Source organism: Trachemys scripta, chromosome 15, assembly GCF_013100865.1.
Source record: "Trachemys scripta elegans isolate TJP31775 chromosome 15, CAS_Tse_1.0, whole genome shotgun sequence".
NCBI lineage: Eukaryota > Metazoa > Chordata > Testudines > Emydidae > Trachemys > Trachemys scripta.
The window spans coordinates 4702213-4728373 of record NC_048312.1 but is presented as its reverse complement, the minus strand read 5'-3'; the positions used below and the strand labels follow the sequence as shown (position 1 = coordinate 4728373).

At 50.5% G+C, this 26161-nt stretch overlaps 1 protein-coding gene across 1 annotated transcript in view; it reads left to right on the top strand.

Annotated features, from left to right (window-relative positions):
- Positions 1-14171: 14171 nt before the first annotated feature.
- Positions 14172-26161, top strand: part of WSCD2 (WSC domain containing 2) — an 87704-nt gene continuing 75714 nt past the window's right edge. The window contains exons 1-2 of the mRNA XM_034791360.1: positions 14172-14257; positions 23725-24811. Coding sequence (XP_034647251.1) covers positions 24430-24811 — 382 coding nt within the window. The 5' untranslated portion in view covers positions 14172-14257; positions 23725-24429. The remainder of the gene's footprint in view (positions 14258-23724; positions 24812-26161) is intronic.

Sequence of the window (26161 nt, the reverse complement as noted above, 5' to 3'; positions counted from 1 at the left end):
GTGGGCTGCCTCCACACAATATATATACTACCTTGTGGGCCTGAGGATGTCACATGGGCCGCAGCTGTGTGCTGATTGGGCCGAGGCTTAAGAACCACTGGACTACGGGCTCGGCAGTCAGTCCGCAAAGAGTTTTGCTGGCAAACTATTCAGAAGCTGTACAAAAGTCTTGCCCCCTAGTGGCTGGAGGCTAGGCTGTTGATTTCAACGGGTCTTCTCAGGTGCTTAAAATCAAGCTTGTGCTTAAGTGCATAGTTAGATCTGGGCCTTAGAGGCAGGTCCAGACTGAAAGTTATTGCAACTCAGCAGAGGTGGAGGAGGAGGATCGATAATTCTTTTGCAAGAGCCTTGAACTGGTTCTGTTCCTGACTGTTGGGAGCTTCGCCCCTCAGTAGCCCTCCCATGAGCTGGTGGACTTCTCCAGAGACAGCTTGAACTTTTCTGGGGCTGTCCTAGGGCTTGTAGGCACTAAGACATCTCCCGTGAGTTGCACCCAAAGTTGCAATGTGGACCTCACCGTGAGCTCTTTTTTGGAGTAGGAGAATCTGGGGTCACCATGACTTTGTTCCAGAAAAAAGAACTCTGCCTAGACTCTGTCCTGGGGTATGGTTTTTCCCATCCTCTCTCAGCTGCTGCAGAGAATGCAGATAATTGCATCTCGGAGCGAGTGACCTCCAGCACACAGGCCTGATTCAGCACTTGTTTTACATTTCTGTCAATTTTTCACACTTTAGAGGATGTTTAGCGGCAGGAATCAAAGTTGAAAGGTGCCCCAGTTACCCCTGGCAACCGCATAAAGCGGAGCTCATGGCTTGTGAACATGTAATTGGAATCACCATGGCTATTTTGTGTGTGCTGGCTGGGGAAGAGGGAGAACAGAGAGGGGGTTTCCTCCTCCTCCTTTTAATCAATTATCTGTTCATCCAAAGCTGCAAAGAAAGGGACCGATGCAGAAAAGCGCTGCCTCCCCTTCAGACTGTTTGTAAACATCCCCCTGGCTGGGGAACAATAAGAGGAGGACATGATCTCCTCAAGACAATTAGCAGAAGTATTAATGGAATATATGCAAATGTGCAATAATTGACCTGAGACTTCAGTTCACAATGGAGAAGGATGAGCTCCAGATGGCTTAATGAGAGTAATTTAAGCCCTTTCTTTATAGTGTCAGAGCCACAAAAGAAATAAGGAAAGCCAGGCTGCATTCCACCCTGGGAGGAGTGCGGCTGGAGATTGTTGTGACACACCCATGCACCACTTGTTGCTTTGGAGGTACAGTGGGGATAGACCCCAGCTCCCCCTGCTCCAAACAGCCCAAGCCCCTGCCACAAAGTACGTCTTCACTATCCACCGTATCGGCGGTTGGCAATCGATTTATCCGGGATCGAAATATCGCGTCTCGTTAAGACGCGATATATCGATCCCCGAACGTGCTCACCGTCGACTCCGGAACTCCACCAGAGCGAGCGGCGGTAGCGCAGTTGACGGGGGAGCCGCGGCCGTCGATTCCGCGCCGAGTGGACCCCAGGTAATTCGATCCAAGATACTTCGACTTCAGCTATGCTATTCGTGTAGCTGAAGTTGCGTATCTTGGATCGACCCCTCCCCCCCAGTGTAGACCAGCCCTGACACTCCATTGTTTTTAGTAGCATAGGGCCTATGACACACAGTTAAGCAATTCTAATTCCCTCCAGCAGAGGGATGTGGCGCTCAAGTCATTATGTTGCTTGAGAAGATACCATCTATTTTATTTACTCTGGTCATTTACCTTTTGTTTCCACCCTGGGAGGATGGATTCAGTGTTGGGTTCAAACAGGGTGTGTAAAACACCGCCTCCTGCTCGGAACTTGAACCAAACCACAGCATTTTTCCAAGAAAGTTTGTAATGAGATCTTTTAAAAAAAAACCTCCTGTCAGCGGCTGTCTCTGCACTTATGTCTCCTGTCTAGTCCTTTAATCTCAGGAACATTTAGCTGTTAAACCCAGCCTCCAGAATCAGGACAATGGGTGGGGCAGGGGGAGTGTACGGGCATGTCCCCAAACTTTTCATTATCTGGCTGATGTGTCTCTTCTCTTGTGTCCCGTCCCCACCCCCCATAATGTGATTGCTGGCACCTGATTCCTCCTCCCCAAAGCTTGCTGGACCTATGTACCCCGCTTCCCCTGAAAAAAAAACTCCTTAGGAGTTATAGCAAGTGAGGGGAATGGTTAAAATGAAAATCTCAGGCTGTCGCTGCTTTGGGCAGCTGGCAAGCCCTCTGGCCTGTATCTGAGGGGAGAGCCATCTTCTCCAAAGAGGAATGTGTGAGTAGCCCATGTAGGAATGAAAGGAGACAGCATGCTCTGCCCCTGGAGGGAGCAGCAGGCAGCACCCTCTCCGTATCCTGCTCTAGCTTACCCGGATTGGGGCGGATGAGATCAGGAGCGTCAGCCCTCTTTGACTGGCGTTGTTGGGTGAAAAATAACATCCACCCCAATTTAGGCTTAACCAGGTTTTTTTTAGCCAGTTTTAAGACACCATTATTATCACCTATGAATTATAGATGCATGCAAAACCAGATAAGGCAAGAAAAATACATGATCAAGTTACCTGCCCGGGGGACTAGGTAACTCTTTTCAAATCCGTGGTCCCTGCTGCGTTCTCCCCATCTCTCCATCTTCACCCTGCTGTTTGCACAGACCACACATTTTACAGATAAGACCCACAAACCAGTTTCCTGGTTTACCCAACCCTGAAGCTGTTCCAGCGAAGTTCTGAAATGCTGCATCAGCAAAGACACACATGAAAAGCAAAAATTCCTTTATATTTTCTTATAATACACTATGGACTATTCATTTCTCTAACATTGAGATATATGTATATATGTATATATATATATATATATATATATGACAAACATAATGCATTACACATTCTCTAACAGGGCGATAGGTCAGGCTGACAAGGGGTCCTTGTGGGAGGAGGGGGAACAAGAGCCAAGTGCTGGAACATCTCTTGAAATCTTTTCTCAGTGTTTACTCAGTCCTTACTCAGGCAAAATTCCCATTGAGCCCCGGACAATTTGCTTGAGTAGGGACTTCAGGCTACGGCTCGCTGAGAGGTGCTTGGCACCTGCCACTGTCATTAAAGCCAATGGTGCCAATCCTGAGGGACCTACTCAGTGTTTACTCAAACTGAGTAAAGGACAGAGTAAACACAGAGTAAGGACCTCAGACGCAGGCCCAGGATGAAGCCTCTGAACTAGTGTCAGGTCGATTCTTGAGCTGATGCTCCTCCCTCATTTGCATCCTGATGCTAATTGCAATAAAGTTCACACTTATAGAGCAAGAGGTGTTTGAATAATTACTCTGGGAAGCAGAATTAAAATATTTATTTATAATTCACACCATATGTTCCACCAATATTTTGTATTTAATCAACTAAAGACAGATGGCAGAACATTAGAGGCCATTAAACTAATGGCACTTAGTTTTTCCATTTATTTTCTTCTCCTTTGGAAAAAAATGAGGTGGATAAATGAAATGGAATGACGGCAGCGAGCTTTGATCTCTGAAAGACCAAGTGGAGCTAGGGGTGAACCAGGGAAAGGAGCGACAGTTTTGCCTGCAGTTAACAGAGCTGGATTCCAGTCTTGCTGACACCTGTTTCACACTGGCTTAACCCCACTGACTTCAGAAGAGTTTCTCCTGGATTAAACCAATGTGAGGTCAGAATGAATTCATTAGTCATTCATTAGCAAAAGGCAGTGGATGGCTCTGGGATCAGTACTGTACTCTGGAGCCATCGGTCCCCAGCTGTCATCCATCCTCAGTCAGTTGTCATTATGACCATCCTCTGAGGAACATTGGCACTCACAGTCCAGTTCCTACTGACCAAGCCGCACCACAAATGACCCTCCAGTGTCAACGAAGAGATCGGGTAGTGATTGGAACTCTCTTCTTGGCTGGGAGGTAATCAGGACAGGGCAGGATTAAGACACCTTGGGGGGGCCTTGCTGAGGAAGCTTGTGTGAAACAGTGTGAAGCCATATGTGCAGGATAATACACGTGTGAGGTAATACTCATGCATGGATTATACAAAAGTGTCTTTAACTCAGCGTGCTCTTTCATCCTCCAGTGGCGATGCAGGACTCTTGCTGGTGTGGGAACGAATGTGCCTGCAGCACAGATATCGTGTAGCATTTCAGCAAAGGAACTGAATTATGGTACAGCATTTGAATGATATTTGAAGCTCTCTTCTCTAATTTTGGCCAGCCTGGGACACCATACTGGAGAAGAATACAAGGTTTCCAGATTCAGGCTGCACAATAGAGATTAGTTCCATTTAGCTTTGAGCTCTGCGGTGCTGTCGTTTATCTCTTTAGGATAATGCTGGGCAGGAAACGGTTTTCTTCTCCCGCAAGAGTTTTTGAGATTTCAAACTTTTGTCCTGTTCCAACCTGGGAGAAAAGGTTGAAATCTCAAAATTTTTCACAGACTGATCAGCTGGAAAAAAAATCAGATCAGGTCGGTCAAAACACCAATCAAAACTTTTTGGTTTCACTGAATCAGCATTTTACAAGGAAAAATTGTTTCATCAGAAAATTCCCAGCAGGCTCTACGTAGACCGACAGTTTCACACTTGAGTGCCAGAGACAGGCCTGTAGGGTGGAATTTTCAAAACCCCTAAAGTCCAAACCCGTCGATGTATTTAGTGCCTAACTCCCATTGAAATCAACATTCCTCCTTTGAGGCAGGGCCAGCTCTGGCTTTTTTGCCATCCCAGGCAAAAAAGCCTCCTGCCGCCCGCCGCACCTGGCGGGGAGCACGGCAGGGGAGGGCCGGGGCCCCGCTCTCCCTGGCGGCCAGAGTGCCGGAGGGCGGGCAGTGAGCCCGGCCGTGGCTCCACTCTCCCCGGCGGCCAGAGCGCCAGGAGGAGGGTGGAGGCCCGGCCGGGGCTCCACTCTCCCCGGTGGCGAGAGTGCTGGGAGGAGGGCGGAGAGCCCAGCCGGGGCTCTGCTCTTGCTGACCGGCCAGAGCGCAAGGGAGAGGGTGGTGAGCCCGGCCGCAGCTCCGCTCTCCCCAGCGGCCGGAGTGCCGCGGGGAGGGCGGCGAGCCCAGTCGCGGCCCCGCTCTCGGGCCGGAGCGCCGCACCACCCCCCTCCAGGTGCCGCCCCAAGCACATGCTTGGTGGGCTGGTGCCTGGAGCCAGCCCTGCTTTGAGGACCTGGGGCCTGGGTGACTCGGGAGCCAAGTTCTGGTGAAAGTCAGTGGGCTGGTTTGTTAAGCAGTTTGTGCTGTTGTGATGCCTCACTGAAAGTCATGGGCTCCTAAATCATGTGGGCATTTTTGAATGTTCCACCCCAGACCATTTTAAGGCACCGCAGTGACTGATTGCCAGCTCGCTCCCAACCCCCCTAAGACACAATCCACTAAGCCTATGGCAACAGCTTCTGCACAAACCTTCACCCTGCTTATTTAAGGGCTGGCGTGTTAAGAAATTTGTGCTGCAAACACCCCATTTATTGAAAGAGACAATGCAGCGAGTGCTTGCAACGTCCCGATTGTCTGGGCTGCTTTCTTGTTCCCGGGATTCAGAAGGGTAAACTACTCGGCTGCGCATTGTTGCTGTCTGTTCTGTGCATACAAAGCCGACTTCACTCTCCAGGCCTGTCATCCGGACCTAGTTCAGCTGCATGAAAATTCACTCTGAAAGGGAGCGGGAGGGGAAGAAAAGTAGTTTATTAAAAAGAAAATGTGACGAAAGGCAGCAATCAAAAGGGTTTTCTTTATAGTTCCTGTTGCATTCAGAAAGCCCAGCCTCCCATCCCCCCACTCTGTTAATACACATTCAAGATGAAAATGCTTCACAGTTGGATCAACAGCTCTTGGAGGTGTTAACATTTGCAATAATCTATTGCTGTTCTTAAAGCAGAAATTAAAACCTTCAGTCTGCAACTCCCAGGCCCCCAGCCTCTGGGGCTTGTTGGGAGCAGCCTTTCTGAGAGGCAGCAGGGGAAGAGACAAGCCCTGCGAATGTTGCAGGAAGTTCCGTGAATAATTCTCTTGCACATCAGCCGGATGACAGAGCCCACAGTGTCTTTGGTTTCCCACACTTCCCTAAATCAGTGGCCTGTGCTGACAACCCTTGGTGGCTGGAACCACTGGGCGAGAGCCATCTCTCTTAGCTCGGTTGAGTTCAGTGAGGTTACTACTGTCTGGATTTCAGAGGCGAATCAGTTACTCACTGCCAGATCGGAGTGGGAAGGACTGACCCCCCTTTTGAATCGGTGGCAATCGCTCCACTGGGGGTAGGGTGATTCGGAGTTAAAAGGCAGCCTTCTCCCTGGGCGAGCTGGCTGGGCCATCCGGAGCGCTGACCTTTGCCCCTTTGAGCCAGATTCTGCTCTCCCTTTCTCTGGTGTCAGCTGGGGTATCTCCCCCGGAAGCCCATGGAGTTCCTCCGGTGTAGAAATGGGGCGAGGTCAGAATCAGACCAATTGCACCGTTATGCAGACTCACCAGCTACTCGGGTTGGCACCAGCAGACATAGCCCCCAGAATAACGGTGTAGCCCCAAGTTCAGCGAACCAAAGTTCAGGGGCTGTTTATCCCTGAAAGGGCACAGGAGCAGCTCCCTCCAGGTTGCGTGGGTTGCTGTCACCACACAATTTCCTTTTCTCCCAGTGGTGGGAAGAACAGAGACACTTCCTGAAATGAAAGAACCTCCCTCCCCCCACCTTCCCAGGGCTGTCTATCTGCAGGCCAAGGAAGCCCTGCACGGCCAGCTGTTACAGTACTCCTCAGCGGGGTAGCTTGAAGGTCAGCGTTGCAGCTACGCCTCTGACTGAAGGCAACAGAGATGCTCACATGAAAGATGTAATAAGGACAAATGCAAAGTACTCCGCTTGCAAGGAACAGACAGTTGCACACATACAAAATGGGAAATGACCGCCTAGGAAGGAGTACTGCGGAAAGGGATCTGGGGGTTATAGAGAATCACAAGCTAAATATGAGTTAACAGTGTAAACAACAACAACAACAAAAAGTGAACCTCATTCTGGGATGTATTAGCAGGAGTGTTTTAAGCAAGACACGAGAAGTAATTCTTCTGCACTGATTAGGCCTCAACTGGAGTATTGTGTCCAGTTCTGGGCGCCGCATGTCAAGAAAGATGTGGCCAAATTGGAGAAAGTGCAGAGAAGAGCAACAAAAATGATTAAAGTCTAGAAAAACATGACCTATGAGTGAAGATTAAAAAATTTGGGTTTGTTTAGTCTGGAGAAGAGAAGACTGAGGGGGGACATGAGAACAGTTTTCAAGTACATAAAAGGTTGTTACAAGGAGGTGGGAGAAAAATGATTCTCCTTAACTTTTGAGGACAGGACAAGAAGCAATGGGCTTAAATTGCAGCAAGGGAGGTCTAGGTTGGACATTAGGAAAATCTTCCTAACTATCAGGGTGGTTAAACACTGGAATAAATTGCCTGGGCAGGTTGTGGGATCTCCCTCCTTTCCACTCCCCCTCCAATACCCCATCCCGCTGGTGCTTAGAATCATAGACTCATGGGACTGGAAGGGACCTCAGTATGTCATCTAGTCCTGACACCTGCACTCAAGGCAGGACTATGTAATAACTAGACCACCCCTGACAAGTGATTGCCTCCTTGGATGGGTGCTCAGCATCTGTCAGGATCGGACTTTACCGAAACTTCCCAACTCCTTGTTGGTGCCATCAACAGTCCCCTCTTGCAGCACAGAACTCAACATGCCTTTCACCCCGCTGAGCACCTGGTACACAATCTACCGGCCTGCCAGGGCCACCGTGCAAGAACACTCGGCTCTAGCAGCAGCCGGGAAGAGAGCCTTGGCCAGCACGGCATCAGCTGTGCGAATCAGAGATGGCCTCATGGTACTTTCAGACCAGGCAGCGGAAACATCTTCTCACATCCGTGAGATGTAAAGTCAACTCACTGCTTGGCAAAACCACCTGTTGGTCTCTAGGGATCAATCAGTCCTTGGCCGCTCTGCTGAGTCCACCCGCAGTGGGGCCTGTTGGAACAATCACCTTTCCATCAGCCACTGGATTGAGACCATCAGCTATATCGCAGAGGCCATCAAACCCCTGTAAGGTGCCACTGGACCTTTGTTTGCTTGGGCTGGATTCAAACCCAGCCGCCTGGAGGTGAAATTCTCCATAAGCCATTACCAATCCCCCATAGCCAGCTAGCCCCCACTGGCAGGCTCTCTTCTTACACCGCTACTGGAGGGAATGCTGAGCCGTCCCCAGGAAGTAACGGTCCTTCAAACTTTTGATACTCACAGGTCATCAAGCCACGAAAGAGAGGCGCCGACTGACCTGTCACTGAGCTCTTCTGTGGGGAAGGCTGGCACGTTTATTAGCTCTTCAGAGCCGCAGTAATCTTTGCTGCTTTTCAAATCGGAGGGTAGGAAATGTCCCGTGGGCTCGGAGAGACATTTGAGTGAGAGAGAATCTGGAAAACATTTACAGTGGGCTTAAAAAAAAAAAAAAGGAATAGCTCAGCTTGTCTACTTGAATTTAGGAAGGAAGAGGCGGGGGAAAAGCCGGGCGAGAGCTGCAGACAGGCTGTGATGTGTTTTTTGAAAGCTGAGATTGACTAAAACGTACATTGCGATGGGAAATGAGCCAGTGTGCATGCAGAAAGGGGCGGTGTGCCTGTCAGCGAGCCGGTCTGGAGGGTGTGCGGAGATCCAGCGCTTTGCACAGATTAAATCATTTAGAATGTTTCTGCAGCAAATACGTTGTGATAATGCGCTCCGGGCCGCCCTGACATTCTGTCAGCATCACGTGACACCCCAAGCTGCCTCTCTTACTGGGAGAGATGGTGCCCCCCCCCCCGGCTGGGCATTAGGAGAACCCCAATAGGCTGTCGGGTTGGGGTGATGCCCCGGGGAGCAGCTGGTACCCTGCTCCAGACCCCAAGTCACATCAAGGGATAACCCCAGCAGAGAACTGCCCGTTGGGTTCTGGGGGGAGGGATCGTGCTACAGCGGGATGTTGGCACCCCATTCTGCCCGGTGCCCCCAAGGAGCTGCACTAGATATTAGTCCCCACCATTTGCAGAAGCATAGGAAGAACTCTAAGCCTAGGTGGACAAAGAGACGCTTTTCAAAGACGCCCCATTAGCAGGGATTGGCCCCCTGGTCAGCAGTAAACGGTTCATCTTTCTGGTCAGGCGCTAACAGGAGAGTCCGGCTAGCACACTGACTAGGTGGCGGGGGCACACAGGCAAAGCCGTGCTTTCCAGGCCCGGCCCCACATCAGCGGCGGGGTGGAGATGCATGGCCCAAGCAGACAGTTCCTCCTAGAGCTCCAAAAGAGAGGTGCTGCTAAACCTATGCACGGATGTAACCTATGGGCCCCAGTTGGCCAGCATGTCGGTCTTTGTCGGGAAGGAGGAGACGGGCAGCTGGTTTCAATGGGAGACACCCAGTCCAGCCTGGGAGGAGCAGGGCTCAGTCACATGACAAAGATTAGGCCCTTACCAGAGAGGGCCTCCTAACCAGAGCCAGTCGGAATGTGTTCATTAAAATATGGTTTTTTGTGAAAGCCAAAATGTTTTGCAGAGACTTATCGGTTTCTGGGTCTGGGGCGGGGAAAGCGGGAGACCCAGGCAGGTCCTTGCTCTGTGGCTTGGGGCTTTGAGGATGGGCTGGGACATGGGACACCCAGGTTTGAGTCCCTGATGCAGCGTGATCTAGAATTAACCACCAGAACCATTTACCGAGGGTCGTGGTGGATTTTCCATCACTGACAGTCGCCTGGGAGGCAGCAGCTGGATGTTTTTCTAAAAGTTCTGCTCCAGGGCAGGTCTCTGACCTGTGCTACCCAGGCAGTCAGAGCAGAGGGTCACCATGGCCACTCCTGGCCTTGAAACCTCTAGATCTCTTCCCTGTGGCAGCTGGAGCCAGGTTCGCCTCCTCTGAAGATAAGTTGCAGCAGCCTGTTGAGAAGGAGGCTGTTTCAGGTGCTCTCCTGCACGGCTGTACGGGACGGAGCTACCTGGTCTCGCTGAATGAAGCCGCTCTCCATTTCCTCGCAAACTCCTCTGCACTAAGGGGCTCTGGTGCTGCTGGTCTATTGCCCAGGGGTGAATCAAAACAGCTTCTGTCCGTTTTAGCTGCACAATTAATTTAGAAAGGGCTTTAAACGGCCTAATCTAACAAATGAGGATAAGACGTGGAAGGTGATTACGCATCTGCCTCTCCGATCAACAGGGGCACCTGGCAATAAATATGCAGATTTGGACCAAATTCAGGCAGCCACGAGCGCTTCGCTGGTGTCTGCAGAAACGAGCGAAGAAGAGCTCGGTGGGGCTATCTCAGGAGCAGAAGTTATTCCCTCACCCACTTGGCTCTTTAAGTAGAACACTGGGAGACAGGAGGCCCTGAGTTCAAATCCCAGCTCTGCTACTGCGTGACCTTGACTACGGACTCACCTTTCTGTGCCTAAGGGTCCCCCTCATTAAAATGGGTGTGTGTGTAAGGGCGGGGGGGGGGGGGATCATGATAGTAGCTACCTCCCAGGGATATTGTGAAGCCTGACTGGTCAAGACGAGATTGTGACCTGGTTGCTGGGGTGGGATGGTTGAGAAGCAGGCTGTAGTACCCTGGTCTCATTGGACTCTGGTGTGTGTTGGCACTGCAGAGATCTGCAGTTTTCTCTCGGTAGCCCTGTTCTGTCACATACACTCACTAGGGGTGGTTTCTCTCTCTCTTTCTGAGCCTCCTGTGGTATTGCAAAGTACCACGGATACATCCCAAGCAAAGGTACGTTTTTGGTCCGGTAGCTCCCGCAACAGACAAGGGCAGATGAAATAAACCCAGAGCCACGCTGCCTCTCTCATTGGTGGCCCAGAGCAACTCTCATCTCTCCCTCACAACTGCTCAGTGAAATATGAAAAACAGGCATTTTCTTGTCTGAGCCTGAACTTCCCAGCAGCCTGACGACACCAAAAACGCAGACGAGTTAAGTCTTGCTGCTCAAGCCTCACAATCTGCTTTAGGTTCTGATGGAATCTGGTAGCTCCCAGCTGCTTCTTCCACCCCCCACCCAGTTCCCACAACCATGCACCACCTTCCTCTCCATGGCCCATATTCCTCTCCCTTCCCCACCGAGGTCCGGCTACATCTCCTCCACCCACAGCTTCTCCTTCCCACAGCTGGGTGGGTCATTGCTGCCAGTCCCGGTCAATGTTTCCTCTTGCCGGTCCATTTCTCAGCAGCGGGAGAGTTCGGTGTTTATTTAGTTCTGGGCTCCCTCCCCTCTGCTGTGTTGTGTGAGCAGCGTTGTGGGGAGCTCCCGGAAGGGAAGACTGAGATATTTTGGGGTGGGATGATTGAAGCTGTACTTGTAATTTTGCTTTTGAGGCCACTCGGAAATTTCTTTTGCTTGTTGATATCCCTCCCCCCCCCCCATTTCCCCACAACTGTACATTCACCTGGCACCTGAGCTAACCATATACCATGCCCTGTTGCACTCTACTGGGGATTGTTATTACACTAACAATTTAGGCTAGAGATGGGATTTTTACCCATATCAAAATAAGCTGAGTATCAAAGCAGCCGGCTGGATAAAATTGATTTCTGGCACCTCGTGTCGTACCTCACACAGCTACAAAGCAGTTTCTACGGGGGAAAGATATTGGTTGTAATAAGGGAAAGCAAAGCGCTCCGATTACACGGCGTTCATGAATATGGACAACACAGCACGTCCTGTAACATCTTCTTCCTTGGGGAACACCAGCTACACCTGTCTAATGACGGAGGGGGTATTAGCCAGAGAGTCAGCTGTGAACAGTGAACAGAAGACTGGCATCAGCTTTGGTAAACAATGGCAATACTAAAATAGTAATGCCACTATTCCTATTGAGTGTTTCTAAGTAGGTAGCATTGAGAGGCAGTGTGGGCTAGCAGAGGAGGCGCTGTTCCCAGCTCTGCTACTGAGTCACCCGTGACCTTGGGCAAGTTACTTCACCTCTCTTCTCTGTCGCCCTGGTCTATTTAGACTGCAAGTTCTTCAGGGCAGGGGCCCTTCTTATGCATCTGTGCAGCACCTAGCATAACAGGGCTCTGATTTCAGTTGGGGCCTCTAGGTGCTACTGTGATACGAACAACAATAATAATATGAATACTCCCCGGGCATCTTCGCTATCAGCCCAGCACTCCAGCGTGTGCCAACCAGACAGCAGCACAGACTGGATTTTCATAGACGGCATCTCTCGTATCCCTGTAATCTGTTCACTTGCTAGAGGCTCAATGGACCAGTGAATCTTGGTGATGTGAATGAACTATATCTGCTGCTTATCAACAGCGTACAGGGAAAACTAGTGAATGTCCTGGAGTATGATTGTTTCATTCCGAATTTTCTTCGCTAAGGGGGTTGCTGGTAGCAGGGATTGAGCCGGTGACCTCTGGATCTTAAGGCACAAGCCCCTCCTGTTTGAACTGCAACCCAGTTGTATTAGCCCAGCTGGGCGGTAGCAGGCTCAACGCGGTCACTACTAGAGGGGGACAGAGCACCACACCAAGTGGGCATGGCTTGCAGAACTTAGCTCTGCTCTACACCCAAAAGCCCTGGGGTATGAGTCCTCTAGCTAGGTTCTCCCCAGTCCTTACTTGGAGGGACCAGCCCGAATGGCTAGTGAGTTGAGGCTGCATGGGCCCCTTCAGTCTCTGCTATTTCTGCAAACCAAGGGGCCAGTCATGATGGGCCCACTTTTCCTTTAAGAAGTGAGTGGATAGATGCCACCTGGTGAGGAGCATGATAGAAAAACAGCTGCTATGAGAGCACTGAACAGCCATCAGGTGGGAGGCAAATCCTAGGCTGGATCTGAAGTGAGACATCTCTAATCTCTCTCCCCGCCCCCAGCAGCCAGTTAGTCCGTTTGCCTGTCTGGAGACACCTGGCCTTGCTGAGCCTTAACCAGCATTTTACGCTGTGTGGTTCTAATCTAGTGCAATAACCCTGGACAAATGAAATGCCTTTCTGCTTGTGAAGTCAAGTCAAACCCCATCCCCTTCCTAATTCAGTCCCAAACAAAAGGAGCTCAACAGGGTAAGAACATGCCATATGCAAAAATGGCAGCTAAAAACTAGACCTCTTCAATGCTGCAAGAGCCACCGGCCTGGTGATTTTGTCCAGCTGCCGAGGTTTCATGAGGCAGGACGGTGGGCTGGTGGGTTGAGCGCTGCACTGAGAAGCAAAAGTTCCCTGCACCGCCACACATCTCCCTGTGACCTTGGACAAGTCACTTGTTCCACCCTGTGCCTTGGTCCCCCTCTGTACAAGGAGGATCAGACTGCCCGGCCTCCCAGGATAAAATCCATTCCTGACTGGGAGTGTTCAGGCACTGTGGTGGCGAGAACCATGTAAGTAACTAGAGGGCTCATCACAAGTGAACCCCTGGAGTCAATCATTGTTATTTCAAGTCCTGTGGTCATTACTCAGGAAAATCTTCCACTGATTCCTGCCCAAATTCACGTCAGGACCCTGTAGGCTGCTGGCTTGTCTCCCAACCCGGGGAACCCTAAACTCCACACCCCAGAGTCTGCTCAGACCTTTTCTCCAGCACACCATTGACCACCCACCTACAATCTCCGGCAAACCCCATAAACCAGTTCAACATAACTCCAACAGCCACCATGGCACAGACCTCCCTGCTCCTGGCATCTCCTCCCCACCCCTCCTATAGGCCTCGGCCTTTCCCCTGGCAGAGAAACCCACCTACCTCCTCAAGCTCTCCTCCTTCACTGAACTCTACCAGCCTTTATGAGATCTAGGTGCTCCTCAGGCAGTCACCTGACCCCTGCCCAGCTGGGTCTTATCATCCCCTCTACCGGGCCCAAACCCTGGTTCTTACAGGGGCTCTGCCTGGCTCTGCCACAGGCCCCGCGTTATTTCTTTCTTTCCCACAGTGTGTTCACGCCGATTAAGGAACCGGGAGGTTCATCTGCAATAGAGATGGGGAACCAGTTGGGAGAAAATAAGAACTGTACTGATGCAGAAGTAAAACCCAGGCGGGAACTCGCCCTGATGCCTGCTGAAACTCAGAGGCGGGTTCTGTTGAATATATAAACACCTTCTACAAGCGCAGTAGTGTCTGCGTGTATGTATACTAGGAATGGGCAAACCGCCTTGATCCTCCATCCAGCACTTGCACCAGCTCCGAGTCATTGGGGGAGCGCTGATTTCAAGTGTGAAACGTCCTTACGTGCGTGCTTCCGAGCTGGTGATATCAGGTGAGCATCCCCGTACGATCGTGGTTTATAGTCACTGTAATTCCCCTTCCCTCTGTTGAGCTCTCGAAGAAGAGTTGCTAGGGATGTCTGGGAAACTGAGGCTAGCACAGCGCTATCTTCCATGCCTGATCAGGGGTTGAATTTCATCCCATCCCAAGCGGCCGCCCCAACGGAACGTGGGGAAGGCAATCTGAAATAGCCGAGCGTTTTCAATGGGCTCTGTGTCTATCCCGGAGCCTAATCTCCCCATTCCCAGCACTGCACAGTGCTCTCCAGTATGCTGACAATGGTATTAAAGAAAGAGTTTATGGCCACAGCTACTGCTATGCCTCTCGCTCCAACAGGCTCAGCATATTATTGTACCGTCAGCCAGAGCTGAGTCAAGAGGACTGTGTTCTTGCCTTGCGGTTGCATTGGATGCAATGCCACAAAGATATTGTCCTGCAAGATCTAAGGTTTGCGCTGTCTGCAAACTTGGGGAAATAAGGGAGACTCATGCACAGTCCCCCTAAAATCCCCCAAACCCTCCACTTTCCCCTCCTCCTCTAGTCAGCAGAATGCTAAAAAGCTGTGGTATGTAGCCAAGAACATAAGCAGTGTGGAATTTGCAGCTGATCTGAAACACAGGTGGGAGGGAGGTAGGGAGGGAGGGGGACATTACACGATCTGATCCCATTTATTGACGAGCAAAGCCATTTTCCACATCACATAAAGAGGAGGCTGGAAAATCTGCTAGTGAGTCAGACTGAGAAGCAATTCTCGTGCCCTCCTCCAGAACTGCTCGTGCAACACTGTAACATGGGTGATGGGGAGAATTCCCTCCTGACCCCGAGCTGGAAATGAACTTCTGCCCTGAGGCATGAGGATTGATTGTATCCGAGCTAGCGTAACTGCCCTGCCTGTTCATGGGAATGCCCCAATAGACAGGATCAGCATACAATCTGCTCATGCCAAGAGCTTGGTCCAGGCCTATGCAGGTGTATGCTTGTGTATTTGTGTGTATGTCCGTGGTGACCCGTCTGCATTGCACACTACGTGGCATTCTCTTTGGGCGAGAGGGGCGACACGGGCGCCATTAGAAACTGAGCATCCTCGGATCATTGAAGGGCAAAGGCCTGTCTTATTTGTGACCCTTTTCAACACCTCCGACTCCTGTTTATTCTTCCCACCGACCCAGAGCAGGGCAAAGGGGAGAACAGACACTCGTGCACCAGCCAATCATTTTCAGGTCAGCAAGTGGGGCACCAGCAGAATAGGCAGCGTCTTCGGGCTCATGGCATGTGGGGCAGATTTTCATATGTAGGCACAATGGGTGTATCCCTGAGGATGCATAGGAAGGTTGGATGCCTGCAAGCCACTGCCTGGGTGTGCACAGACGAGCCATTACCTGCTTTGTATGCGCAGTTTTGTAGCCTTTCAGTGGCTCTTTGACTTGGGTAGGCAACGGGGCAGGCGGATTCTGCCACCGCCATTATCCAGGCGGAGTGCTTGTGATTATGTAGCGCTCGCCTGACTGGTGAAATAACAGGGGAAATGGCGTATAAGGTGGTTCTGGTTCTTGTGACAGTCAGAAAAGAGACTCCTGCTTTAGACTTGCTTGATGCTCTCCCTTAGGCCGCCTTAAATATTTGGGGGAGGGAGGCTGAATTCTCCTTCATAAGGCATTGCTGCAGACATCAGGAGCAGGTGAATTCATTCATATTCGCCACCCTAGTGGCATGCAGCCATTCTCCTCTACGGGAAATCCTTGGAAATTGGCCTTTGGAAGGCTGGGAATCGAATATTTAGAACTCAGCCACTTCCCAGCAGCAAAGATGCAATTTACAAAAAGTTAAAGTGAAACCAAAGTACCCCCTGAATTCGAGGGTTTTCATCGATTTCTCCCATTCGTTCCGACAAGGCCATGATTAACGGTGACCTTTTCCCTTCAGCACCTTTGTGACCGAATAGCTGCCGGCTCATTAAATATGAATCTGAATTAACAGCCAATCAGAAGAGGGGTTGCTGCTGGGGAATGACTGAAGCCCCTTTGATGACTTGGCTGTAAATTTGCTTTTCATTCGTTTGTGGGAGCCTGGCCTGAAGCATGACAGTCTCGAAGGGCTGTGATTAACTGGACGGTGCAAACAGCTACCCTGGGGATCAGTCTGCATAGGCCTTGTTGCTACCGGGGACGGGAAACTCTTTGCTTCATTTCAAACCCAGCCGAATGTCCAGGCCATTATCGCATTTGTGTCCGGGCTTTGGAAAGACGGGGAGGGGAAGGGGGAGAACAGGAGAGGAGAAGGGAAAACGGTTGAAAGACAGACCCTACTGCAGCAGAGTGAATAGCAAATGTGCACGGAGTGTGGCACAACGGAGTGGAGGGGAAAAGAGTGAAAATGGATGCTGTACGTACATATATGTTGTACACCGGGCAGCTATTGATGTGTGTCTGTGTGCATATGGCTGTGTGTATATCAGTGTGTGTGTGTGACTGTGTATATCGCTGCATGAGAGGGTTATTCTATTCTTGCTAGAAAAATTCAGTGGAACTTCCCTAGCAATCGAATGGCATTAAAAAACAAATGTCACTCTAACTTGTCACCCTTATTACCAGGCATAAAGCCCTTCTAGTCCCGTAACACACCCTGGGGCTGTTAAGGCAGTCAGTAGCACGGCACATGTCTCAGCCCTCACCTGGCTGGCCCATGTCCCCAGAGGCCACGTTGGCCTTGGAAACTTTTATGTTGCAGATACACCTGCTAATCAGCTCATTCATGAAACTGGCAACCTGCAGCTAACATTCCTTTGCCCTTGTCATTCAGATGGTTAATTGCTTTTGGCTACTTACCTGGTCACTTTTTAAAAAGTGGTGACAATTCCTTCCTGACCCCAAGCTGGAAATCAGCTTCTGGCCTGAAGCATGTGGATGGATCACACTTGCGGTTTGTATCCTAGCTAGCATAACTGCAGCGTTTAGTGGTCATGCCTGATACACAGTATGGCCTTTTTATAAAGGCCTCTAATTTTGCTTCCTCAATGAACCATAGCCACAAGCAACAGAATATGGATGCCTGAGTGCTTGGTTACCCCTTGAACAGAGACATAGACAGTCAAGTATGCTTAGTTAGGTGGAATATCCTGCAGTACCCCTGACCTGATGCCACCCATCATTAGTACCTACTGCAGAACACAGGGAAATGAGAATCTTGTGAGAGATGCTCTGGGGTGGGGCTGGGGATGAAGATTTTGGGTACAGGAGGGGGCTCAGGGCTGGGGTGGAGGCTTGGAGTGAAGCGGGGTGAGGGCTCTGACTAGGGGTGTGGGGCTGGGGATGAGGGATTTGGGGTGCAGGGAGGTGCTCCGGGCTGGGACCGATGGGGTCCGGAGGTGGATCACGGCTGGGGCAGAGGGTTGGGGCATGGAAGAGGGGCAGGGTGCAGGCTCTGGGTGGCGCTTACCTCAAGCAGCTCCCGGAAGCAGCGGCATGTCCCGCCTCTGGCTTCTGTGCGGAGGCGCGACCAGCAGCTCTCTGCGCTGTCCCTTCCGCAGGCGCCACTTCCGGCCAATGGGAGCTGTGGGGGCAGTGTGCGGAGCCCCAAGGCTGCTCCTACGCTTAGGAGCCGGAGGGGGGACATGCCACTGCTTCCGGGAGCCATAGTGAGCCTGCTTTAGCCCCTCTGTGCTGCCGACAGGACTCAGAGGTTTGAGCATTGGCCTGCTAAACCCAAGGTTGTGTGTTCAATCCTTGAGGGGGCCACTTAGGGATCTCAGGCAAAAATCTCTCTGGGGATTGGTCCTGCTTTGAGCAGGGATTGGACTAGATGACCTCCTGAGGTCCCTTCCAACCTTGATATTCTATAAAAATAAATTGGTTTCAGCCATGCCTGTGTCCGTCCTGTAGGTGGGTTTCACTAGCACGAAGGCTTCTGTAAAGCGAATTTCAATGCCACCTGGAGGAGCTGAATTTTAAATCCACACAAGGAAGTGGTCATACTTGCTCACTCATCCAATCAGGGAACAAGAACAATGCCATGTGACTGATCTGACCACTCTTAGCTACTCGGGATTGGCTACGTTCAGATAATTGTTGGGTGAGCAACCTGTGCAGTTTAAAATAAAATGCAAAAAGGACATGTTCAATAACAAACGCGCGAGAGGAAACTGTGATTTGCTTGGGGATACTCACAACAGATAACTGATCACTTTTTCTGCTGAGTTATTGGCCCATCCCTAAGTCATTAGTAATAAGAGCTCATTCAGATCTGGGGTGAATAGGCTGAGAGCAGCGGATAGAAATTGATTAGAGCATTAGAGTACGCTAAATGCAATGATAATTAGCATAAATCCATGCGCCCATGCCTGCTGCCTGGCCCTCGGTGTGATGAAGAGGGAATGTGAAGAGGGAAAGAATTGAATGTACAGAAAGAAAGGCTGGAAAAGGAAAGAGATCACAGTGGCCTGCTGCCCTGACTCTAGGGGGAGCTCCCGAGACACTCCCGGGAGGCTAGCAGTCAGTTTTGAACCGTTGTCCTTCGCAGGACCAGTTCAGGGTTCATGAGTCTTCTCGGCACGTTTTCTGTCTGCTACTAATTGTCTCATTCGCATCTTAAAAATCTTTCTCACCCCATTGTAAAGGCTGCTAAATAGTAGTGCAAACCCCAGCGAGGAACCCAGAGCTGCAGAGGGGTCTGGAAGGCCTAGCTAGAGACACGCAGTAGCCTCTGCACACAGATAGTCTCTCTCTCTCTCTCCCCCAGCAAGGCAAAGGGCTGCAATGTAATTAGACCTTTCCAAATCACACCGACTCCTCGGGGTTCTGTGGCTTGATGGCGCCATTTCCAGGGGTAATTTTCCTGGCACAAGCTGCTCTTGGGTACATTCCTCTTGCCCACAATAAGAACTTGTGTCTTTTGGGACGTGTGGCCCAAGAAAGTTGAGAGGGTGCCAGACGTGTCTGGGGTCCAGACGGATCGTGTGTGGCCGGAGAGGAGCCAGGACAGGGGCTGGAGAAGGCTACTTTCTCGTCAGCATAGAGGTGGTAGCTGAGGCAGCAGAGATACCCAGGCTAAGAGCCAGGCTTTTAGCAAAGCCTACGTAGCCCCCATGTGCTGAAAATCGAGCTGTAAGTGTCACAGTGGGAGTTGCTGGGAGCGGAGCCAGTTTGAAAATCTGGCCTCGTTTGTGGGGGCTGAGCTCATTTGAAAACCTGACCTCCCGTGGGAGCAAGTCGCTAGGAAAGGGGCCCGGGCATTGAAGGAATTCACACAGGTATCTTTGCACAACAGAGCAATAGACACATAGCTAGGGCAGTTTGACAGGCAGGAGCGGAACAATGGCTGGGTTGGCTAATCCTGAGAGAGAGGCCGGTTTTGTGGAGCAGCAATCAGGAGAGCCGAGTTCTATCACTTACTCTCACTGTGCCTCAGTTTCTCCATCTAATAACACCAACCTATCTGACCGGGGTTTATGAGGCTTATACTGGTGAAGCCTGTTGAGATTTTCAGATAGCAGGAACCCTGGAAGCACAAATTGTCTATGGCGTGTTACTTTGATTAGGGAGGGAAATATGAATGTAAAATCCATCCTTTTTCTAAGTGCACATAACCAAGGAACATCTGTTTGTTGGAGAGCATTAATTGGAAACAATGACCGTGACCGAACCTCCCTCTGCACTCAGATGTGTGCTCTATTAGGCAGGCTGCAATGAGGAGTTTGTTGCCGATGCTGGATGGCTTTGTGGTGGAGGGGTTTCTGATGGCTGCTTCTCATCTGTCATGCAGAACGGCCTGGAAAATGCAAGAGAACGACCACATTTAAAGAGCGCTTCATGGGCCTGTCCAGATCCAGGTGTTTTTTGTCTGGAAATAACCTATTTCTGGGTTGCATTGGATTAGAAACACCAGGAGAACAGCTGAGCCAGCTACATGTTGGTCCTTAATATTTCTAGTCTTCAATGAAGCTAGGGGCAGAGAGACACATTCAGTAAAGAAATAATGGGGGGAAAGTTATCGGAACTGTAATACCCCCCCACCCCCCACCGCCGGGTTGGGTTCAGGGAAAGCTTTAGACCGAGGTTTGGGTCCCTTCTGCTTTTCAGTGAACTAGCCAGTGCATCCCTACATAGGGCCAGATCTCCAGCTGGTATAAAGTGATGTTGCTCCATTGAAGACCAGGCTCCTCGGTGTCATGCAGTAGCAGCAGCTCCGAGCTTTCCCAGAGGCACAAGGGAAGACCCATGAAGCACAGACAGCTGTGCAGATTTAGCCCAGCTGAGGATCTGGCCCATTTTGGCAGAACCTCCTGTCTGGAGCCCAGCAGCGAGTATGGCGTTTGCACAAGGAGAAGAAGCCGGGTTGAGCTGTTCAGGTTACACTCTTCGCTTGTGGTCCTACTCTCCTTTTTCTGTGCTTACGCAGGCTGTGCGCATGGCCTGCATGCCCCCTATGCAGCACTTAAACCCGGGGTGTGCAAAGAGCCTAGTGCAGGTGCTCCGCTCTGCCCAGAATTTCACCTCTCGTTTTCCCCTCTAAGCGCATCTCGGGGCTTGTCTTCACGTACAGCGCTACAGTGCAGAGTTCTCAGCTGTGCCACTGTAGTGCTTTAGTGAAGACACTACTATGCTGTTGGTAGAGCGTCTCCCGTCGGTGTAGTTCATTGACCTCCCCGAGAGGCAGTAGCTGTGTCAATGGGAGAAACTCTCCCGCCAACATAGCACTGTCTACACCAGGGCTTAGGTCGATAACTCTGTCGCTCGGGGTGTGGATTGTTCATGCCCATGAGTGACGTAATTCTACTGTTGCAGGTCTGGAGCGTAGACCTGACATTAGTCACAAAAGAACCGGTACATTCTCTGGGGGATGGTTTTGTCGCCACCTCCTCAACTCTGGTATGGGAAACAGGGAGTCTCTTTTGTCATTATGAGGGAGCTGAACGGGTACCTGTAGCACGGCCACCGTGGCTTATGATCGTGTCTGATTTAGCAAGCGAAGGTGAATCCCTCCCTCAAGCAGGCTGAGCAATGCTTAGATGGGAGACTTCCAATGAAAGCTCAGGTTGGGGTGCAGAGGGTGGTAGTCTGGGACCAATTGAACTAAGCCACTATGAACCAATGGGGGAGGGATAGATCAGTGGTTTGAGCATTGGCCTGCTAAACCCAGGGTTGTGAGTTCAATCCTTGAGGGGGCCATTTAGGGATCTGGGGCAAAAATCTGTCTGGGGATTGGTCCTGCTCTGAGCAGGGGGTTGGACTAGATGACCTCCTGAGATCCCTTCCAACCCTGATATTCTATGATTCTATAATGCCACCACATGATCCTGGGGAGAGCAGGAGGGCCTGTGCTGATGGGAGTTGTGGCAGAGGTAGGGTGACCAGATAGCAAATGTGAAAAATCGGGACAGGGGGTGGGGAGTAATAGGAGCCTATATAAGAAAAAGACCCAAAAATCGGGACTGTCCCTATAAAATCGGGACATCTGGTCACCCTAGACTAGAGGTATAATCCTGAGGTTCTCTGACCGCTGTGGGGGGCATTCAAGAAGCAGGGTGTTAATATGAAGAGAGCGATTTTCAAAAGTGCCTTGGGAGCCTGCAGTATAAAAAGTCATTTGCATTATGGTCACCTGACCATGGACCGGCCCCTTTGGACAGAATCAGAGCTGGGTCGCTGCTATTGGTTACTAAATTACTCCCCCGGCTCTAGGCTCTTTCTCAGCAAAGAGGCGTCCTGCCATCAGTGGGGGTTTTATCATCAAGTGCATGAGAATTTCATCAGAAGAGTCAGCCCTGGTTGCTTCCAGCTGTTGTGCTCTAAGAACTGGGAAATTCCAGTGTTGCTCTGCCCTAGAGGCCTCTCGCCTTGGGTGAGGGGGGCAGTCAGGGACTGAGATACGAGACAATCCCTCTGAGTCAGCAGGGACTTCTCAAATCAGCGCATGGTTTCGATGAGGGGATCGGGGGCTTTGCGGTGACACATTTTTGAGGGAAGTGGATCCTCAAGAACTGAATGGCCTGATAGCAAAGGTTGGATCCCAACAAGGTGCAGGCAGGCGCTGTGCAAGCTTCTCCTTTTAGTTCTGCCAGTACATTTGCAGCCTCCCCCGCCATTGTAGCCCTGGGATGTTCCCTGCACCGGCTCTGCTGATGATGCCCCTCCCCCTGCTATGCCAGCCAGGAGCGCCTTCCTCCTGACTCTGCCAATAACCCTCAGTTTTGACTGGGCTCTAGGACACTGGTCTCTGCCATTCTCCTTTGACTCTCTTGTGCAGGAATTCCCCGCTGTGCATGGAGATTCGCTCTGATCTGCATAGGACGAGCAGCCTACCAGCTTCATAATGACCTGACCGGGCTTGAAGTCCAGTCTTCAGCCACAAAAGGCTCACACATGCTCCCTGGAGACTGAAAATCAGAGCTCGTTTAAAAGCTCTTGCCTGTTTCACAGCAACCCCTCGCACTGCACCTCAGGTTCAGCTGGAGAGCCCTTACCATCCCTTCTGCTCGTAATGAGCACAGTTTAAGGAGGTTTAGCCGTCCCTTTACCGAGGCAATGTTGGTGAAAATGTAAACAGCTAATCACTCCTCCCTGTGGAACCATATGCCAGGCCAACAGGGAGTTTGTAGGAACAATAAGACACATGTGCTTTGAACCCAGTCCCATCGACCGGTTGGCTGGATGTTCTCCGAGAAGTCTGCCTTTGCTCAAACTGTGATGGGAACAGATGCAGGCAGTTGTGTGGGGATGTGGCTTTCCACACACCATGGCAGGAAGGCGATGCACAAAGATGCGCTTTGTATGAAATGCGGCAATCCTCTGCCAGCTGATTGAAAGATTTAGCATCTGTAGAGGCTTTGGAGTGGAGGGAAAGGTAATTAAAATATAATGCAATGCGAAAAAGGCTGGTCAACAGGCTGGAAACATCAGAAATCCTGCTCCAAATACTTATATAGAAAAGTGTCAAACATTCTGATCCGATTCTAAGGATTCAAATTATTTGGAGAATCTGCAGACAACTTAGTGTCACAGTGGTATTCATATTATATTGTGATGAAGTAGGTAAGTAGGTAGGTAGAGAGAGAGAGAGAGTCTCACTATTCTCCACTTGATGGCATCATAACTCATCTATATGACATAGGCCCTATACTGCTGATAGCTAATAGGGATTCTCCCTTAGCTAGCAGGGACCTGTGCTTTCGTAGCAAGAGAATCTGAGTTCTATCCTGTCTGAATCCAGGAAATTTCAAGTGGCCGCAGTGTATGACACAGTGACAACTGTGACATGCCTGGACAGTCCTGGATTTCTTCTAATACTAGGTTAATTTGCAAATATCCCAGACTGCTAAGCTTCAAAAGGAAAGAAGAGGATTTGTGTTTTATCTTGACTGGGATCTGTCTGGGGGAGGGTATGCAGCTTCAAATGCTATAAATCTGTCCCTGCTAAAGCCTTCCGAACACTTTTCTAATGATTGTCATTCCTTTTGATTTGCAGGTGGAGATTTCTTGTCCTGAGACCGAAATGAATGGAGATTCATTAAACAAAGGGCTCCAGTCAGTATTCCGTACCTGGAGACGCATCCAGGGACCTTTCATTCTTTCGCTGAAAGGGAGACGGTGCCATTTCCATTACAGAAATGCCTGCAAGAACCAGCGCTGAAGAGCTGAAAGCGGAGAAAGCCAGAGAGGGGAGCCGTGTCAGCTGATCAGCTTTCAAATCGCCTTCAAACACTCATTTTTCTTAACATGATCCCGCCATCAATGGAGTCTCCAGAGCACGCCTTAGGAACGTTAACAGGAAAAGAATAAAATGGAGCCAAATGGTATTGTGATTTGCTTTGAGAAATACCTCGTTTTCTTAGCACAAAACGGGAACTGAAAAATAGACTTTCCATCCCTACCCCAGCCCCTTTGGACTTTATAGAATTCTAAAATATTTTTGTATGAGTTCAGTATGCAGTCCCGTTCTGCTTTAGTGGCTACTTATTGATCCCAAAATAATACCAGGGGAGAATACTTCAGCAGCTGAACCAGCGCAGCAGGACGGCTGACAAAAGGCCATTGTCCTCCCTTTCCCACTTATCTTATATCAGCTGGTTTTGACCCAATCTTGTGCACTTGAAGAGAGAGTGGCGAGACTAGAGTTGCTGTCTTTGCTCTGCGACTTCCCACCCAACACAAGGCGAGTAATGAAGGCGCTATGGCCAAATTACTGGTAAAGTTCCAGCGTTATTTTAGGCGGAAACCCGTGCGCTTCTTCACTCTGATCGCACTGTACCTGACGGCCGGGAGCCTGGTGTTTCTGCACTCTGGGTTTGCGGGGGAGCCCACCATCTCAGAGAATGAACCCAACCCCCTGGATGGCACCAGCGAAGGGGCAGCATTTCAGTACCTGGGGGTGGTTCAGCTCGGGAGGGGGTTCAAGGAGACCCCGGAGGCTCGGAATTCTGCCCGGAGGTATGGGCCGTGGTTCAAGAGCGTTTCCAAGGATACGCCCGAGAGGAACAAAATGGGGGACTATGGCGGGGCCTGGAGCAGAGCTCTCAAAGGGAGGAAGGTCCGTGAGAAAGAGGAGGACAGAGGTAAGATTCGGATGGGGCTGTGGGAAGAGAGGCTGAATAGCAGTGTATATTCACAGCAGGGAAGAGGCACAGACTCATAGCAAACCTCCTGGGCAAAATCCTGGCCCCGCAGGAGTCAAGGGGAGTTTTGTCCCTGATATTTGCTCCTCCATCCCCTTGTAGGGCATTTTCTAGGGCTTTAGCGGTTCTGGTTTTTGATAATTCACCCAACCCAGCTTCCCCCACTTCCTTTGGGAAATGATGCCTCCAGCCAGGAGAATTCCCCCCCCAGATATTCCGCCTGAGGTTTCCTTTGCTCATTTTCATCTCGTAATAAGTCCTAGTCCAAGGGCCTCAGACCCAAGCAATCCGCCTCCCCTAGGGTGTTTATAAGTGGTGCTTGCAAACATCCAACGGCCCCTCAGGGAACTTTCAAGAGGCTAACTGCTAAGAGAAGAGAAACACAAGTTGAATCTTAGGTCCAATTGATGTCCCGTTGGCCCCATGGATTTGAATATGCTCTTGTGTCTCCTGCATTGAGCTAGTCTCATTTGCTAGGCACACCTGGAGCCAGATTCTGATCTCAGTTACACTATCTTATGTCTCCATTGGCTTTGGTGGGGTTACTCCCAATGTACATTGGTGTAACTGAGATTAGCAAGGGTCTTCATCTTGCCCTGTATTTTTACTGGCGCCAGCCTGCAGGAACAGTAATCTGAAAACAACCTGAACTTCTCCCCTGGGGGTGCGTCGAAATCCACTCATTTTTAATGGTCCCGCTGGATGCCTAATTGAACGGCTGAGGAAGACCGAAACCCACACATTCAAGTGAGTTTCTGTTTCCCGAGCGTTCTGTGGATTGGAGCTGATAAGGCAGCACTGCAGTGGATCAGTGATGTTTCTAAGCCAGCCAAAGAGCTTGCACCAAAATCAGCATCCTCAATCTCTTTGTGTCTATATGAACTCTACATCCCTGAGCTGTTCAGCTTTGGCACCATGACGGGGGACCGAGAGGGCCCTGGGGACGGACCAACACCCGTCAGTCCCTCCTAATCCCCCTTTAAACATATATTATCTGAGTTTTAAATGAAACCTGCTACTGATTTTACCCTCAGCTGACAGCGTCTTTTGTGTGGTGACTTATTGCACGGCTTCTGATGTGCTTATCGTCTCTGAGAACCTAATTTCCAGGACTTGACAGGACAGTTATTTTATGAGGGATGCAGAGCAATCATAGGTTCTGTTTCTTTACCGAGCAGGGTGGCTTAGCCGGCTTTGTCTATTCCCAGTCATTATTTCCATTCGTGCCAGAGGGTGTCACAGAGAGGCAGCACGTCACCCATTTCTTTAGCAAGAAAAGGCATCCTGCAT